General features: G+C 45.8%; 1 protein-coding gene across 1 annotated transcript in view; it reads left to right on the forward strand.

Moving 5' to 3' along the window:
* The first annotated feature begins 227 nt into the window (after positions 1 to 227).
* Positions 228 to 17552, forward strand: part of LOC119974703 (calpain-2 catalytic subunit-like) — a 91955-nt gene continuing 74630 nt past the window's right edge. The window contains exons 1-2 of the mRNA XM_038813848.1: positions 228 to 661; positions 6570 to 6639. Of these exons, the coding sequence (XP_038669776.1) occupies positions 425 to 661; positions 6570 to 6639 (307 nt within the window). The 5' untranslated portion in view covers positions 228 to 424. The remainder of the gene's footprint in view (positions 662 to 6569; positions 6640 to 17552) is intronic.

Raw genomic sequence — 17552 nt, forward strand, 5'->3', positions numbered from 1 at the left:
TTCGCTTTTGTCCCGTGATGTTTTCAAAATACATTTTCATCAGCACCGACAGAAGGTGCATGTGCTTGATGAAACGGAGGCAGGGCAGTTTAATGTCTCATTCCCAGGCAAGCATTGATTAACCACACAACAGCGTGTTGGTAAATGGCGCTGCCGCCCTTGGTCACGCCAGGATCGCAGCCCAGTGGCTGCAAACGTGTCCTGTTCGCTGTGGCAATGGGCGGTGGGAAGATTACGAAAACTCTCCCCACGCCTCGGTGCAGGTGCAGCCGCACCCAGCTCTGACAGTGCACCACAAGAACAAGGAGAGCAAGTCTCCCTGCGGTGCGATCCCATCCAGGCCAGGGGCGAATCTGGTGCTGCTTTTCCAGCGACCCGTCCACACACTTTCACCCACCCGAGACTCCTGCAGCGCGGCGTCATTATGTCAGGGATGGCTTCGAGGATCAAGAAGCTGAGGGACCAGGCGGCGGGTATCGGCTCCTACGGGCAGCCCGTCAAGTTCCTCCGGCAGGATTACGAGGCTCTCCGGCAGCAGTGCCTGGAGACCGGGAGCCTGTTCTGTGACGAGTCCTTCCCCGCCTGTCCTTCGGCGCTGGGCCACAATGAACTGGGACCGGGCTCCTTCAAAACCCGGGATGTCGAGTGGAGGCGCCCAAAGGTATTGAGCTTGCCAACTATTTTCATTGAACCAAACAAACTGAGTGAAATGAAGCCAGGGACCAATTTGAAAGGGGCCATGCCCTCTCAAAGCCTTGAACAAATCACAACTTAAATTTAAAAGACCTAACTAAAATGTGATTAAAAGGGTACAAATTGAAACCAAAACCCAAACTATGCTTAATTGTTCATTGATTTATTACCTCGTTCATTTGAACTATATTCTGACTAATAATTTGTGCTTAATCTACGCAGCTTTATCTGGGGTGGGTGAGAGTGTCTTTCCCTGGCTTCCCCTTCTTTAAAAATAAAAGTGACAACCCCGCAATTGGCGTGTCTCTTGGGTTAAGTTACTGTATAAGGAACCTAAGGCCACTGTCCCCGGCGAATAATGTGAGCTCAAAATGTTTCCATTTGCAAAGGGGGACGAGGCAGAGGCAGGGTGCCCTTGTCCCCTCTCCTATTCGCATTGGCGATTGAGCCTTTGGCCATGGCTTCGAGCAATTCGGAGGGGGATAGTGAGGGAGGGGGGTGCAGCACAGGGTGCCCCTGTACACTGACTATCTGTTACTGTACGTTGCGGATCTGATCCCCACAATGGGGGAACATGACGACCCTGTGGAAGCAGTTTGAGGATTTATCCAGATACAAGCTAAGTTTGGAGAAAAGTGAGGATTTTTCAGTTTCCCCATCGGGGAAGGCAGATAACCTGGGGGTGTTGTAATTCCGTTTGTCATGCCCTCACTTCAGTGGGTGCAGGTGGCTCGGGATGGGCCTGGCTTCGTAAATTAAACTTTACCTGTCTGGGGAGTAGGGGTTAAGGTCGATCTACAGAGGTGGGATAGCCTCCCTCTATCTTTGGCAGGACAAAATCAATCTGTGTAGATGAACATTCTGCCAGTTTTTTCGTTTTTATTTGACCAAAAACGTTTTTTGTGGGGATGGAGAGATTGATCTCATCCTTCATTTGGGCGGGCCAGGTAGCCAGGATTCGGAAAAGTGCAGAGGGGCCAGCAGTCGGAGGGTTGGCATTACCTAGCCTGATATACTATTGTGGTCTGCGAATGCGGAGAAGGTGTTGGGCTGGTGCAGTGTCAGGGGTTTGGCATTACCTAGCCTGATATACTATTGTGGTCTGCGAATGCGGAGAAGCTGTTGGGCTGGGACAGGGACCAGGAGGCAGTGTGGGTGAAGATGGAGTCAGGTTCATGTCGGGGGTAAGAGCAGCCTGGCGGCCTCACGTCCATTGGCGTCGGCCTCACGTCCGTTCCCACCAGTGAAATTTTCGGCTAACCCAGTGGTGGCCGCTAGATTAAAATTATGGAGACAATTGCGGCAGCATTTTAAATTGGGAGTGATGGCGAAGATGGTGCCGATTTATGCGAATCACATGTGCGAGCTGGCAAGGCTGGATGCCAGGTTCAGTGGCTGGGAGGACAAGGGGGTGGATGGAATGAGGCTTTTGTTTCTGGAGGGGCGGTTTGTGATTTTAGAGGAGCTGTCAGAGAGGTTTAGGATTTTGCAGTCAAAAAATATTAGGTATCTGCAGGTTCGGGACTTTGCGTGGAAGACTTTCCTAACATTCCCGGTAGTGCCGCCATTGTCGCTGTTGGAAAATATTTTGTCGCTTATTGGACGGAGGAGGGGAGTACTTCTGGAATTTTTCAGGAGGATCTTAGTGGAGGATGCTGCACCCCTGGAGGGAATTAAGGCCAAGTGAGAGCAGGAGATGAGGGTGGAATTGGAGGAGGCGGTGTTATGTGATGGGTGAACACCAAAGAGTGGTGAGCCTGTGGAATTCATTACCACAGGAAGTAGTTGATGCTAAAACTTTTGAATATATTCAAGAGGTGGCTGGATATGGCACTTGGGGAGAATGGAATCAAAGGCTCTGGGGAGAAAGCAGGATTAGTCTAATGAGTTGGATGATCAGCTATGATCGTGATAAATGGCGGAGCAGGCTCGAAGGGCCAAAAGGCCTCCTCCTGCCCCTATCTTCTATGTATCTATGTTCCACTTCCTTGTGCGTGAGGCTTGGCTGTATACAATTAAAGGTGGAAGGACAGGCATGTTTACCATGGGTTAGGATGAATCGGCTGTTTGAGATGGTGGAGGATTTGTGAGAGCGCTGTGGGAGGGGCCCGGGGGGTGCATATGGTCTGGGCACGTCCTGAGCTGGTGAGATTCCTTCTTCAGCACCATATCGGCGATTCTCCTCGGCGCCTTATTTGGGGTATTGGACCTGCCGGATCTGCAGACAGGTGCGGGGGGTGAATGTCTTCGCCTTGGTCTCGCTGATTGTTCGCAGGCGAGTTCTGTTGGAGTGGAGGTCAGCTCCTTCATCCAAGGCCTCGGTATGGCTGGGGGATCTTATGAGTTTCTGCACCGTGGCGAAAATTGAGTTCACCATTAGGGGTGCAATTGAGGGGTTCTACAAAAGATGGCAGCCATTCATTCTGTACTTTAAAGAGCTTGTTGCCGTCAGCTGTTTGGGAGGAGGCGGGGTTCCGGGGGCGAGGGGATGATGTTGCTTTTTTGGGTTTGTTTTTCTTATTTTACTGTTCTATATTTATCAAAAAATGTTGAATAAAAATATTTGTTAAAAAGAAGCAAAATGAAGGCAGGATTCTAGGCTTTTAGACATATCTAGGGTGGAGGGTGAATAATAAAGCTATCTTTCGGCATTTGTTCTTATTTGAGCGAAGTGTTCAAACTGCTAAATGGTCATTTTCCAAGACTTAGCTTGCAGTGGTGTGCTTTAAATGCCTTCAGCAGTCTGGTATTATAGCCCCAAGTTTGAAGGGCGGCACTGCATTTCTTTTCCCCTCACTCACCCACCCCACATGGAGTCTTTCCTACCCATAGTAAACAATTTTTAAGTGCGGGGTTGTAGCTGCTCCCGACCGGACAGGACCAAAGGGAAACTTGTGAGTCACAACTGCTGGCTGTTTGTAAGTAATATTGTGTTGGTACAGTGCAAGTCATGCTTGTAGTTCGGTAATTGTTCAGATTTCAGTACATTGTCATGTCCTTGTCTTATATGACTCACAAAAAGCTAGCATGCAGGTACAGCAAGTAATTAGGAAGGCAAATGGAATGTTGGCTTTATTGCAAGAGGGGGCGGAATATAAAAGTTGGGAAGTTTTGGTACAACTGGTTAGACCACACCTAGAGTAGTGTGCAGAGTTTTAGCCTCCTTACTTGAGCAGGGATTATATTGCTTTGGAAGCAGCTCAGAGAAGGTTTGTTAGGCTGCTTCCTGGAGGAAAGGGGTTGTTTTAATAAGATCACCACTCATTCTTCTGAACTCATTGGAGTTTGGAAGAATGAGAGGTGCTCTTATTAAAAAATGATTTTGAGAGGCTTGAGTGGATAGACGCTGAGGGGATATTTCCTCTAATGGGGAATCATAGAATTTACAGTGTAGAAGGAGGCCATTTGGCCCACCGGTCTGCACCAGCCCTTGGAAAGAGCACCCTACTTAAGGTCATGACTCCACCGTATTCCCGTAATACAGTAACCCCATCTAACCATGGGCAGCACGGTAGCATGGTGGTTAGCATAAATGCTTCACAGCTCCAGGGTCCCAGGTTCGATTCCCGGCTGGGTCACTGTCTGTGCGGAGTCTGTACGTCCTCCCCGTGTGTGCGTGGGTTTCCTCCGGGTGCTCTGGTTTCCTCCCACAGTCCAAAGATGTGCGGGTTAGGTGGATTGGCCATGCTAAATTGCCCGTAGTGTCCTAAAAAGTAAGGTTGGGGGGGGGGGGGGTTGTTGGGTTACGGGTATAGGGTGGGTACGTGGGTTTGAGTAGGGTGATCATTGCTCGGCACAACATTGAGGGCCGAAGGGCCTGTTCTGTGCTGTACTGTTCTATCTATCTATCTACCTAACCTTTTGGACACTAAGGAGCAATTTAGCATGGCCAATCCACCTAACACGCATATCTTTGGACTGTGGGAGGAAACCGGAGCACCCGGAGGAAACCCACACAGACACGGGGAGAAAGTGGAAACTCCACGCAGACAGTGACCTGAGGCCGGAATTGAATCTGGGTCTCTTGTGCTGTGAGGCAGCAGAGCTAACCACTATGCCACTATAATGTAGAAACCAAGGAGCACAGTTTCAAAATAAAGGTGTGCAGCCTAGATAGTGTTGGCTGCAATGCCAATTCAACGAATTGTGGCAGCCAATGAGCTGCATTCCCCAGATCCATTCTGTAGGTCCTAATTTTAAAATGGGAATTATAGTCATACAGTTCGTATTCAGCCTTGAGTGGACTGACTGTGTGGAGTTTGCATGTTCTCCCTGTGTCTGTGTGGGTTTCCTACGGGTGCTGCAGTTTCCTCCCACAGTCCAAAGATTCTTTCTCCCCATAGCCTTTGATCCCATTCTCCCCAAGTGCCATATCCAGCCGCCTCTTGAATATATTCAAAGTTTTAGCATCAACTACTTCCTGTGGTAATGAATTCCACAGACTCAACACTCTTTGGTGGTTAGGTGGATTGGCCATGATCGAGCACACGTTATGGGGATAGGACGGGGTGTAGGCCTATAGAGTGCTCTTTGGAGACTTGGTGCTTACTTGATGGGCCGAATAGCCACCTGCACTGTAGGGATTAAATGACATTTCTCTGAATGGCATCAGTGTGGTTCTTAATTATGATTTCATCTTTATGATTAAGGAAATTGCCAAAGATACGATGCATTAAAAGTGCCTGATATTATCAGAAGGAAAAAAGTTTTTTTATTTGTGTTTTTAGAGCTCCCAACGTTAGGAATATTATCAAAAGAAAGTTTTTAAAACTCTATTGAATTAACAGCATTTGTCTGAACTTCAGGAATGCAGAGAAAACAGACTCTTGTCTACAGCACAAAAATGATTGGGTCTGCAATGGACTTGTCCTTGCTGCTTATTGTTCTCCCAACCTTTGGATCCACCTGTCTGTATGGGGGCAAAGTTGTAGTTTGGAATTTCATTGAAGTTTGCTGGGCAGGGGCAAAGAATCAAACTCCCAACCTTTCAGTCTTTTCCTTTGTTCGCCCAAAAATAAAAGTTGAACAAAGAACAAAATTATATTGGTTCAAGAGTTGTGAGCTTGATGGACAAATTATACTTCAGCCAAGATTTACCACTCATTGAGCATTCTGTAACTGAAAGTACATTTCAATTTATATATTTTTTTAAAGTCAGAAGCTCATGTCCCAATAAGAGTTTCTAAAACCATATAATAGCCCAGAATCTAAATTGAGCCCAATCTATTGGGATGTCAGTCTGCAGGGTGTAAGCTTCCACGTGTGAATAAGAACATAAGAATTAGGAGCAGGAGTAGGCCACCTGGCCCCTCGAGCCTGCTCCGCCATTCAATCAGATCATGGATGATCTTTTGCGGACTCAGCTCCACTTTCTGGCCCGAACACCATAACCCTTCATCCCTTTACTCTTCAAAAAACTATCTATCTTTATCTTAAGAACAAAAATGAGTTGAGGCACTTTCAAAACCATTCCCAATGGCTCATGACCCACAACCCAGAATTTGGCACAGAATTATTTGTTTCTTTGGAAGAAGCTATAGAAAGCTAACATTGGAAATTAATTGTTTTCCCATGGTTAATGAAGAGAACGCTTGTGCGTTTTGAACCATGTGCTTAATATAGAACATAGAACAGTACAGCACAGAGCAGGCGCTTCGGCCTTCGATGTTGTGCCGAGCCTTGTCCGAAACCAAGATCAAGCTTCTGCTGCATCTGGTAGATAACTATGCAAAAAATAAAATTGTTCAACAGTGCACCTTTCCCTTGGTAACATTGCAAACTCCTTTAATTAGCAAATTCCCATTTTTCAGTCCCTTCTCTTGTTTTGCCTCAAGAAATTAACATTAAATCCCTTCTTAATTTGTTTATCACTTCAGGACCTGTGTGCGGACCCCAAATTTATTGTTGGAGAAGCTTCACGCACGGACATCTGCCAGGGAGCATTGGGTAAGTGGCAAAGAGACTTTTTTGAAAATATTTATTTTGGTAATAACATGATGCTTGAACCCTTGAACATAGAAACTTGTCACTTGGCTCAATTGGTCCGTGTTTACATTTGCATGGGCCTCTTCTCACCCAGCCTCATCGAATCCTACCAACATATCCTAATACTTCTTTCTCCCTCATGTGGTATCTAGTTACCCATTAGGAACATATATGCTATTCATCGTAACTCTTCCATGTGGTAGCGTGCTCCACATTTTCACCATTCTCTGGGTAAAGAAGTTTCTCCCTAATTCGTTCTGGGATTGTGGTGTTGCCTGACACGGGAGTGATTGCAGGGCGGCCATCTTTTTTCTCCAAATATGGCATAGGCTTGAATGGAGCTGGGCTAGAAATTGAATTATATCCTTAGTCAAAGAACAAAGAAAATTACAGCACAGGAACAGGCCCTTCAGCCCTCCCAGCCTGCGCCGATCCAGATCCTTTATCTAAACCTGACTCCTATTTTCCAAGGTCTACTTCCCTCTGTTCCCGCCCATTCATATACCTGTCTAGATGCTTCTTAAATGATGCTATCCTGCCCGCCTCTACCACCTCCGCTGGTAAAGCGTTCCAGGCACACACCACCCTCTCCCTTAAACTTTCCCCCTCTCACCTTGAAATCGTGACCCCTTGTAACTGACACCCCCACTCTTGGGTAAAGCTTGGGAAAAGTTCTCCGTTTTCTGCAAACGGAGAAGCATTGAAAAGGTTAACTAATAATGCCGCCACCTCTGTAAGTGAAAAAGCAACCCGCTGTGTGTGTTTTTAAATTGACTTTTGATATGTGCTTCAAATTTGGAAATTTGTAGCAAGCAGCAACACGGCAGCCAGTTTTGTGTAGTTGCACTGCACTTGCGCAAAAGATTTATAATTAAGAAATGTTGCACTCGGTTCTGTTAGTAATGTGGTTTAATGAACCTTTCCTACCTACTTACAATGCTTGGACCTGGATAGCCAATGTTGCCAATTTAATAGTTTTGCAGAAGAGTTAAAATGTGAGCCTGTCGTACTTTGAAAACAGTCTTCCGTCTAAAGCTAGTTAACCAAATGTGAACCAAACCTGTGCCCACGCAGCATTTTCTAAAGTCCTTCTGTTTTCTGAACAGTAGGTTTAAAGTTTAAGAGTTTCAGTTGGTTTTCATCATTGTCGCCATATCCTCCTTCCTGTGTGATTTCTTTTTTTTATTTGCCAAAAAGAAGGGTGTGTCTGCAGCAAAGGGGAAGGCGAATGTGACAGAAATGGAAAAGAAACCTTGTTATTTTACCCCAGAATCTGTTTGATCAGACTTGCATTGGTCTGGCACCTTTTGGTGTACTTGTGGTGCGAAAGGGAAAGGGATTGGGAGGAACTGCGCATAAAGGTTGTGGCTCTGCAAACATTACATATTACCTTCGGGACAGTTCCGATCTTTTCCCAATTTTAGCACCTCATTTACGCTCAATGAAACAAAGTAAACAAGACTGATTTGAATTTTGTTGATACAGCTTGCAAGTTGGCAGTGGCAATTTTAATTCAAAGCCACAAATAAATTTGCCTCGCCATTCACCTGAGGAAGGAGCTGCGCTCCGAAAGCTCGTGTTTGAATCAAACCTGTTGGACTTTAACCTGGTGTTGTAAGACTTCTTACAAATAAATTAGTGAACATTAAGCTTTTGCATTGATGACAATGACCGATGGGGCTGGTTTAGCACAGAGCTAAATTGTTGGCTTTGAAAGCAGACCAAGGCAGGCCAGCAGCACGGTTCAATTCCCATACCAGCCTCCCCAAACAGGCGCCGGAATGTGGCGACTAGGGTCTTTTCACAGTAACTTCATTTGAAGCCTACCTGTGACAATAAGCGATTTTAATTTTTCATTTCATTTCAGGTTTGTGAAACCTGAAGTGAAGAAACTCAATGCCCTCCAAAAATAAAGGTTTCTGGGAAAGCGGTATTTATTATTTATCGCTAACCTCTTTGAGTCTGCATTTACACTCACTTGCCACCGCAGAAATATAAGGCTGTAGTCATTTCCTTTGTCAGCAGTATCATTCGTCACAAATGTGATGATTTTGCTATTGGGGAAAGAACACTTTCATTTTTCAGTGTTTGTGTGTTTTCCTCCCAAAAGACCCGGTTTACGCACACCAAGTTTAAAAGATTTCCATGAGCTGAGTTGTTCATATCTTTTGGAAAATTAGGGAATTACAGTCCTCCAGATTTAAATATCTTCCTGAGTGGCAGGTTTGGATGCTGGATGATTAATTTCGTAAAAGGACGTGTTCATTACAACTGCAGTCATTTAGGATGTGTCAAATTACTGCATGCATTGTAAAATTAAACAAGGGCGTCATGCATTTTGGAAATCCAAATGTTCCTGTGAGTGGCCCTTGCTCGAGGGATAAACATTAAGGAGTGTTTTACTCTAATTGCTTCATTGTATAGAAGTGCCTTTCTCAGCCAAAGATTACAAGTTACCCTTCTATTTTTAACTCCTACACAACAAATGTAACCTTTTTTGCCATGTTGCTAAAGTTATATAGAAGGAACTGTTGAGTATTCCAGCATACAGGAGTCATTGATTGTGCCTATAAGCCTCAATAGCCACATAGGTTCTCGGTTGGGATCTAAATAAAGAGGTGGGAATTCTACTCTAACAATGTGAATTTGATGTGGAGATGCCGTCGTTGGACTGGGTTGGACACAGTAAGAAGCCTTACAACACCAGGTTAAAGTCCAACAGGTTTGTTTCAAATCACTAGCTGTCGGAGCACTGCTCCTTCCTCAGGTAAAGGAAGAGGTAGATTCCAGAAACATATATATAGACAAAGTCAAAGATTCAAGACAATTCATCCCGTTCAAAGTATTGTCTTGCATCTTTGACTTTGTCTGTATATATGTTTCTAGAACCTACTTCTTCATTCACCTGAGGAAGGAACAGTGCTCCGAAAGCTAGTGATTTGAAACAAACCTGTTGGACTTTAACCTGGTGTTGTAAGACTTCTTAATGTGAATTTGGTTACTGACCATCAACTCAATATATTTTAGGTCAATGCCTATCCTCCAGACATCAGCCATGGTGCTTTTAGTTTCAGTCAGTTCACCTGTACCACGTCTACCCAAAGAAAAAATGAAGCAGGTGGGATGATCCCTCAAGATCTGCAGTACACAAGGAGAACTGCCTATCATTCCATTCTCTCCTGTTACAATTTCCAGGTACAGCTACCTCCTTAAATCCCACTGAGAATGAAGCAGATGAAATTAGCCTCAACTGCTGAAATTGTGCTGTATTAAGGAGTGGGGTAGCACCTTAAGTAGAATACACAAGGTAGCAAGTAATTCATATTGAATGTAAATTAGCCAAGCAAATGTAGTTGTGGAAATCACTCCTAATTAACTGTGTTACCATCTGGATGGGAACAGAAATTTCCAGGCTTGTGTTTATAAATGGATAAACAATTCCTGGTGCACATGGTTGCTAATTGTTCAAAATGCAAATATTCCAAAATTTGGCACTAAGGTTGCTTTGAAAACATGTCCATTTTTTATGAAAGTAAGGATTATTTTCAAAGATGGAAAAAAATAGATGTTAGCTGACATTTTGAAAATGAATCAGAACACTTTCCACTTTCACAGTGCTGGTCAATTTAACTTTCCTTTCAGAACAAAACCCTATCATCAATCACTGTGCAATACACCATTACATTATGACATGTAAAGTCGACAACCCCTTCTGAACTTACCTCAAAAAATGTTCCTGACTCCACATTAGAGTTCCCCCATCGTTCAAAACTTGTCTGAGATTCCATGAACCACATTGAGTTCAGAAACTGGCATGACTTCATCAAAATTGACCCACGGTTGCAATGGAGCAGGCAAGGTTTGGAGTGCTCTGTGTGATGGGAATCCTCAATGGGAATGGGGTTGGGAATCCCAGAATTGGGTTGCACCTGTCTCCATTCCAGCATGGACGGAGGCATGGAAATGTGCGCCAATGTGTCTCAAAAACCTCAGTGAAGGTATAGAGGGAACCTTATAAGGAGAACAAACTTGATGGAAAAGGATTTTTGGAGTTTCTGTTGGAGGAACTGAACCTGGGATTAAAATATTTTACACATCACTACTGCCTCTTTGTAAACCCCACATGTATCATTTCACTTTAGCTTTTCTTAATACTTATCCCTGCTTGGTTTTTAAATGTTGTTAGAGACTCTGTCTCAAATGACATTTGCTGTAAGCTTCTTGTTCTAATAGCGTGTGAGGTGAAGAAAAATCTTCTTGCTACTCTGTCCTTTGTCTCGTAATAATTCTGATAATTCCCTGCTACCCACCACCCTCCCCGTTACTGATTCGCTAAGCAGTAAAAACATTTCTTCATTAATTATTAAAATTGAAGCTGATGGAAATGAAGGCAAATTATTGATCTGGATCGGAAGTAGAGAATAGCGATAATAGGTTCTGGATATGACTAGCGCTGTCTTGCAAGGATCTGTGTTGGGACCTCAACTATTTACTGTATTCTCTAATGACACAGGATGGAACAGAAAGTCACATACCATGGCCGCCTCGCATTGAATCCTAATTTTGTAATGTAAATAGTGTAAATGGAAACATAAAATGAAAGAGATATTGATAGATTAAATTACGGTAGCACAGTAGTTAGCACTGTTGCTTCACAGCGCCAGGGTCCCAGGTTTGATTCCCATAAAACCAAAAGACAAAGGAGCAGAATTAGGCCACTCGGCCCATCGAGTCTGCTCGCCATTTAATCATGGGCTGAGATTTTTCTCATCCCCATTCCTCCTGCCTTCTCCCCATAACCCCGGATCCCCTGCTCTTATTAATCAAGAACTTATCTATCCCTGTCTTAAAGGCACATAGTGATTTGGCCTCCACAGCCTTCACCACGCTCTGGCTGAAGAAATTCCTCCATATCTCTGTTTTAAAGGATCTGAGATTGTGTCCTCTGGTTCTAGTTTTTAACCACATGTGGAAACATCCTCTCCACATCCACTCTATCCAGGCTTTGCCGTATCCTGTAAGTTTCAATAAGATCCCTCCTCGCCCTTCTAGTACAGACCAGGATCCTCAACCATTCCTCATACGACAAATTCTTCATTCCAGGGATCATACTTGCGAACCTCCTCTGGACCCTTTCCAAGGCCATCACATCCTTCCTGAGATATGATGCCCAAAACCGCTCACAATACTCCAAATGGGGTCTGACCAGAGCCTTATACAGCCTCAGGAGCACTGCTCTTGTGTTCTAGCCCTTTCGACATGAATGCTGAGTCACTGCCTGTGCGGAGTCTGTATGTTTTCCCTGTGTCTGTGTGGGTTTCCTCCAGGTGCTCCGGTTTCCTTCCACAAGTCCCGAAAGACGTACTCGTTGGGTGAATTGGACTTTCTGAATTCTCCCTCAGTGTACCCGAACAGGCGTCGGAGTCTGGTAACTAGGGGATTTTCACAGTAACTTCATTGCAGTGTTAATGTAAGCCTACTTGTGATACTAATAAAGATTATTATTATTGGGGGAAAAACCTGTACTTACATAGAATACACAAGGATAGTAAGTAATTCCTATTGAATGTAAATTAGCCAAGCAAATGTAGTTATGGAAATCATAATTCACTGCGTTACTATCTAAATGGGAACAGGAATTTCCAGGCTTGTGTTTATCAATGAACAAAAGTTTCCTGATACACATGGATCGGGATTCTCTCAGCCCGGGGCCGTGCCGGAGAATCCCTGCGACCTGCGTGAATCGTGCCACGCCGCCCCGACACCGGCACATGATTTTTTGCAGAGCGGAGAATCGGCGGCGCGTGGTTGGCGCGGCGCCGGTCGGGGACCGCTCCAAGTGGCCGGCCCGCCGATTCTCAGCCCGGGATGGGCCGAGCGGCCATCCTAAAAACGCCAAGTCCCACCGGCACTCATCCGGCGGGAACTCGGCGTGGAAGGGTCGGGGGGCGACCTGGGGGGGGGGGTCCGACCTTGGATCGGGGCCCACCAATCGGCGGGCCAGCCTCTCTGGCTGGCAGCCTCCTTTCTTCCGTGCCGGCCCTGTAGTCCAGCGCCATATTGCGTCAGGGCCGGCGCGTTGAAGGAAGCCACTGCGCATGCGCAAATCCCACGGCGCCCAGTTCACACTGGGATCAGCAGATGGAGCGGCGTGAACCGCTCCAGTGCCGTGCTGGCCCCCTCTAGGGGCCAGAATTGCTGATCCTGAGGCCGTGTCGGCATTTCCGATGGCGTCAACGCTTAGCCTCAGGGTCACAGAATCCCGCCCATGGTTGCTAATTTTGCACAATGCAAATATTCCAAAATTTGTAATGTAGGCAAATCCACTTTGGACTTAAAAGATAGAACACGATAGAAATTATGGAGATCCAAACGAGAAGGCTACAGTGTCCTGGTGCACAGGATATTAAAATGTCATGAACAGGTACAGAAAGTAATCAAAAAGGCCAAGGGACATTGGTCTTTGTAACTAGGGGAATGGAATGCAAGACAGCAGAAGTCCTGCCTCAAAAATACAAAGCCCTGGTTAAACCTCACCTAGAGTATTATGGACACCTCTGGGTACTGCGCCTTAGGAAAGATTGGCCTTGGAGGGAGTGCTGTGTAGATTTTCCAGAATGATATTTGAACTCTGAGTTGTTACGAGGAGAGATTATACAAACTAGGGTTGTCATCCTTGAAATTTGAGATTGATATATTTTGGTTAGCCAAAGTTGTAAAGTTAGGTCGTATGTCAGCCATGATTTCATTGGATGGTCAAACCGGTTCAAGGGGTTGAATGGCCTCCTCCCATTTCTATATTACACTGGCTGAGTACTTACAATCTTACTTTTGTGAGATCGCCATCAAGGGCGGCACAGTGGTTAACACTCTTGCTGACAAATACTGGCCTTGCCAATGATGCCCACATCCCGAAAGAAAGAAATTAACGTGACAACTCAGCAGGGGCAACAAAATCCCGTTAACAAGCAAACTATTTGCACAACTTATTTTTGTTTAAAGTGATTTGTGGCTGTTCCAGCTGGGTGAGAAGTGGTAGAATGGCACACGATGTGCTTGTTAATTTAGTGAGTATTTAACGGTTTAATCCCTGTGACTGTGAAAGACGTGAACAGGTTTTATTGTAAGCTTCAAAAAGAAAGAAAATAGTTCAATATCTGTCAGATTAAAAATAACAAAAAGTGCTTCAAATCACACTCGCATGCATCCGAGAGAAGCAACCACACATAAATACACAAAATTGGGTTACGAGGAAGGAGGATAGGAGTGTCCAAAACAAAGGCTATCATTTATGCATCCTGTGGGTCGATGTGTTGGATAGATTCAAGCATGTTTTCATTGATTTTTCTGGATTCTATGCAGACTTAAAGTCTTGACGAATGATCTCTGTCTTTTTCTTTGAAATCAGTAACTGTTTGGTTTACATTGAAGGTGCTGCCTGTGGTGTTTTCCTGGTCAGATTCAGGCAGGGCACATGCTTAGCTCTTATGTAAATAAACATTTTCAAGTTGACAGTATAGATCATCCAGACAAGTATCAATAGTTGAAACTGCAAACACGTGAACCTCTTATGTAAATACACATTTAGAAATTGGCAGTATAGATCAGAGAGCAAAAGCTGAGTCGAGCATCCATTAGCCTGTTGAAATCTCTGAACCCCAAGAAAATGATTGCTTGACTCTCTTATCTAGACTATCAATTTTGCAATGTTTATTTGCACCAGAAAAAAGGTTCAAATGTTTAGGGGGGCATGGGGGGCATAAGAGACATTGGGTGGTGCATGGGGGTTACGGGGTTGTAAGGTAGCATGGATGGGGCATGGGGAATGTGTGAGGGTTTTGAACTGTAGGGCTATATGTTTTTAATGCAAGTGGGACAACGCCCGCCACACTGGCGAGGGCCTTTTAAACAGCACACCTTCGCACTTGAGCTGTCTCCAAAATTATTGATTGGCTGACCCTCCTGCAGCCTTCACCCCACCAGTGTCCTCCTGAGATCACTGCCAGGGTTTAGGCTTGCCGGTCCAAGCATAACCCCATTAGGTCCAGAAATTGTTCCTAGTGCTGCCTCTCAAAAGACGAAGCTGTGCACCTGGTCAATGGCACACAGACTCTCATGGATCTCCACTAGATGTTCCCTGGATTCTACTGGACATCCCGCATTTGCCGCCTGCTGGACGACTCCGGAGGATTATTGTCTGCCTCAGACTCAGCTTTGTCCTGAACTTTAGCAGTCTTCCAACAGCCCTTTGCTCTGGGCATTCTCCGCCTCTGCCAGCTCCTCATGTGAGTGTGTGATGCCTGCCCCGCAGTGCACAACCATCTGAACCAATGAGTTACAACCAACCTGATTGTATCTGAGCTTGTGCCTGGTTGTGAGAGAGGGTAAGATGCAGGTAGCTCTGTCAGCAGTGCCTCCTTGAGTGCCGACGGTGGGTCCTAGGGGCTCCGGCTGGCTCTGCAGAATGGCCCATGAGGGAGGAAGATAATCGTCACTTTTGTCTCTCCTCGTATGGTCAATGTCCAGGCTAGGCGACCGGGTGAGCCATATATCAATGGCATCATGATGGCTTTGCAATTGCTAAATAACTGGGGACTCTTGTTTAGAAGTCCGCATGAGAGATGAGACAACCATGCCAAGTTTGCACTCTCGGCTTGTCCCGCTTCCGTCCGCTAGAGTCTTTCCTTCCTCTGAGACGCCTCCCTTTCCGGGACCTGATGTCTTTCACCGTGCTCACACTTGAGATCAAGGGCATCCATCTCATAAGTGTTCAGGATGAGCAGGTTGGTCATCCCACCACCAGTTTTTGTGCGCTTAATTTGCCCTATGGCTTCTCTTCCCTTATATGTACAAAGGTCCATTAATTACTCTACCCTCTACCTGCAATGCCATGCCATGCTCTTCCCCCACCTCACGAACCATGCTGAAGTTTCCATCATCTTTGGATGGACACAGGATTTCTAATCTCATCTCCCAGCTTAACACGCCCAGGTATATGTGCCTTCTGTTACTGAGTCCTACACCCCTGGGTGCTGCTGAGAATGGCCACCCTTCCAGACTCCTCCACACTGGACAATGCCAACTGGTTACTCACCCTTGCCAGAAAAGCACAGAAAATCATTGAGTCTTTATTAGCACTGTATCCAGATGCGGCACACCTCATTGTATCTGCTGACCTCGGATGCCACCTCTTCTCAGGCCACCTTTGTTTGAAGGCTGGGCCTGCTCTTTGCCATCCCGCGCATCAGGATGTTCTGCTTGGCCATGAGAGTACAGAGGCACACGTTCGAGAAGTGGGGAGCAGAGTGCCCACCTGCATTACCCTCCCACCAGGCAAGTCGACCAGGTGCTGCTGATGTCACTTTTTGGATTGGTCAGCCCCTTGGGGCGCCTCTGTAACACCTGGCTGACTCCTGCATGCTGACACAGCCCCGCTTTAAACTCCTCACCGGGTGCCCGCCACACTCCTGCCCCTGCTGGCAGCCCATCTCCAATGGGGGGCTTTACTGGTCGGCCCTGGCCTGTCGGTGTGATGTCACATCCTTTGGGTGGAAGTGGTCAACGAGGCCGCTTCTGGTCCCACCAGTCATGCGTGCGCCCATGTTTTACAAGATTGTCCTTGTCAGAGACGTGGTAAAATGCCTTAAAATGAAAAATCTGCAAGTTAATCAGTATTTATAATAATCGTTTTATTATTGTCACAAGTAGGCTTACATTAACACTGCAATGAAGTTACTGTGAAAGTCCCCTAGTCGCCACATTCCGGCACCTGTTCGGGTACACAGAGGGAGAATTCAGAATGTCCAATTCACCTAACAAGTACGTCTTTCAGGACTTTGGGAGGAAACCGGAGCACCCGGAAGAAACCCACGCAGATTCAGGGAGAACATGCAGACTCCACACAGACAGTGACCCAAGCCGGGAACCGAACCTGGAACCCTGGTGCTGTGAAGCAACAGTGCTAACCACAGTGTTACCGTGTCATCCGTTTATATCATCTTTCTGGGCTGGATTTGAATATAAGCCCTGAAGGTGAAAAACTACGTTGCACCAGGTCCGAAACCTAATTATGTTGCATTCTGTTACCAATCTGTTTTTTCTAGCACAGTTTAAAATTTGAGTCCTGGCTCATCTTTAATGTGTGCTTGTGTAGCTGTCATTTGAGAAGTACAATTTACAAAGTTGTTACTTCTGGATGATTTCTGTCATCAGATAAAATGAGTGGAGCATCCATGCCTGAGACATGCAAAGGGCCTCAAGGGAGTTGTTTCAGATGACGAGGTGACCCATATTTTTAACCTTTGAGTTCCAGATCTTTATGCGATATTCTTCCACTTTAAAAAAAAATTTAGAGTTCCCAATTAATTGTTTCCAATTAAGGGGCAATTTAGCGTGACCAATCCACCTACTCTGCACATCTTTGGGTTGTGGGGGTGAGACCCACACAAACACGGAGAGAATGTGCAAACTTCACACGGACAGTGGCTTCACCCGGATCGAACCTGGGTACTCGGCGGCCTGAGGCAGCAAAGCTAACCAGTGCGCCACCGTGCTGCCCTCGATATTCTTCCATTTTAACAGAATGCCAAATCTCCCACTCCGGAATGTTATTTGCAAGCAAGATCTTCCATGTTTCCTTCTTTTCCAGGCTGGCACATTTTTATTCCTGAGCAATCAGCCGCATTTGACAGTACTGTAAATAAAAACTATGGTTGGAATCTTCTGGGTGTTCCATGCTGGCGGTATCTTCCATTCCAGCTGATGACGCACCCCGCGCCACAGGGTTGCCAGCGGTGAGGGGTGCATTCAGCGGGAAACCACTTTGACAGCGGCGGGACCAGAAGATCCCTCCGCCAGTTAGTGGCGGGCGGGCT

Source organism: Scyliorhinus canicula, chromosome 1, assembly GCF_902713615.1.
Source record: "Scyliorhinus canicula chromosome 1, sScyCan1.1, whole genome shotgun sequence".
Classification (NCBI taxonomy): domain Eukaryota; kingdom Metazoa; phylum Chordata; class Chondrichthyes; order Carcharhiniformes; family Scyliorhinidae; genus Scyliorhinus; species Scyliorhinus canicula.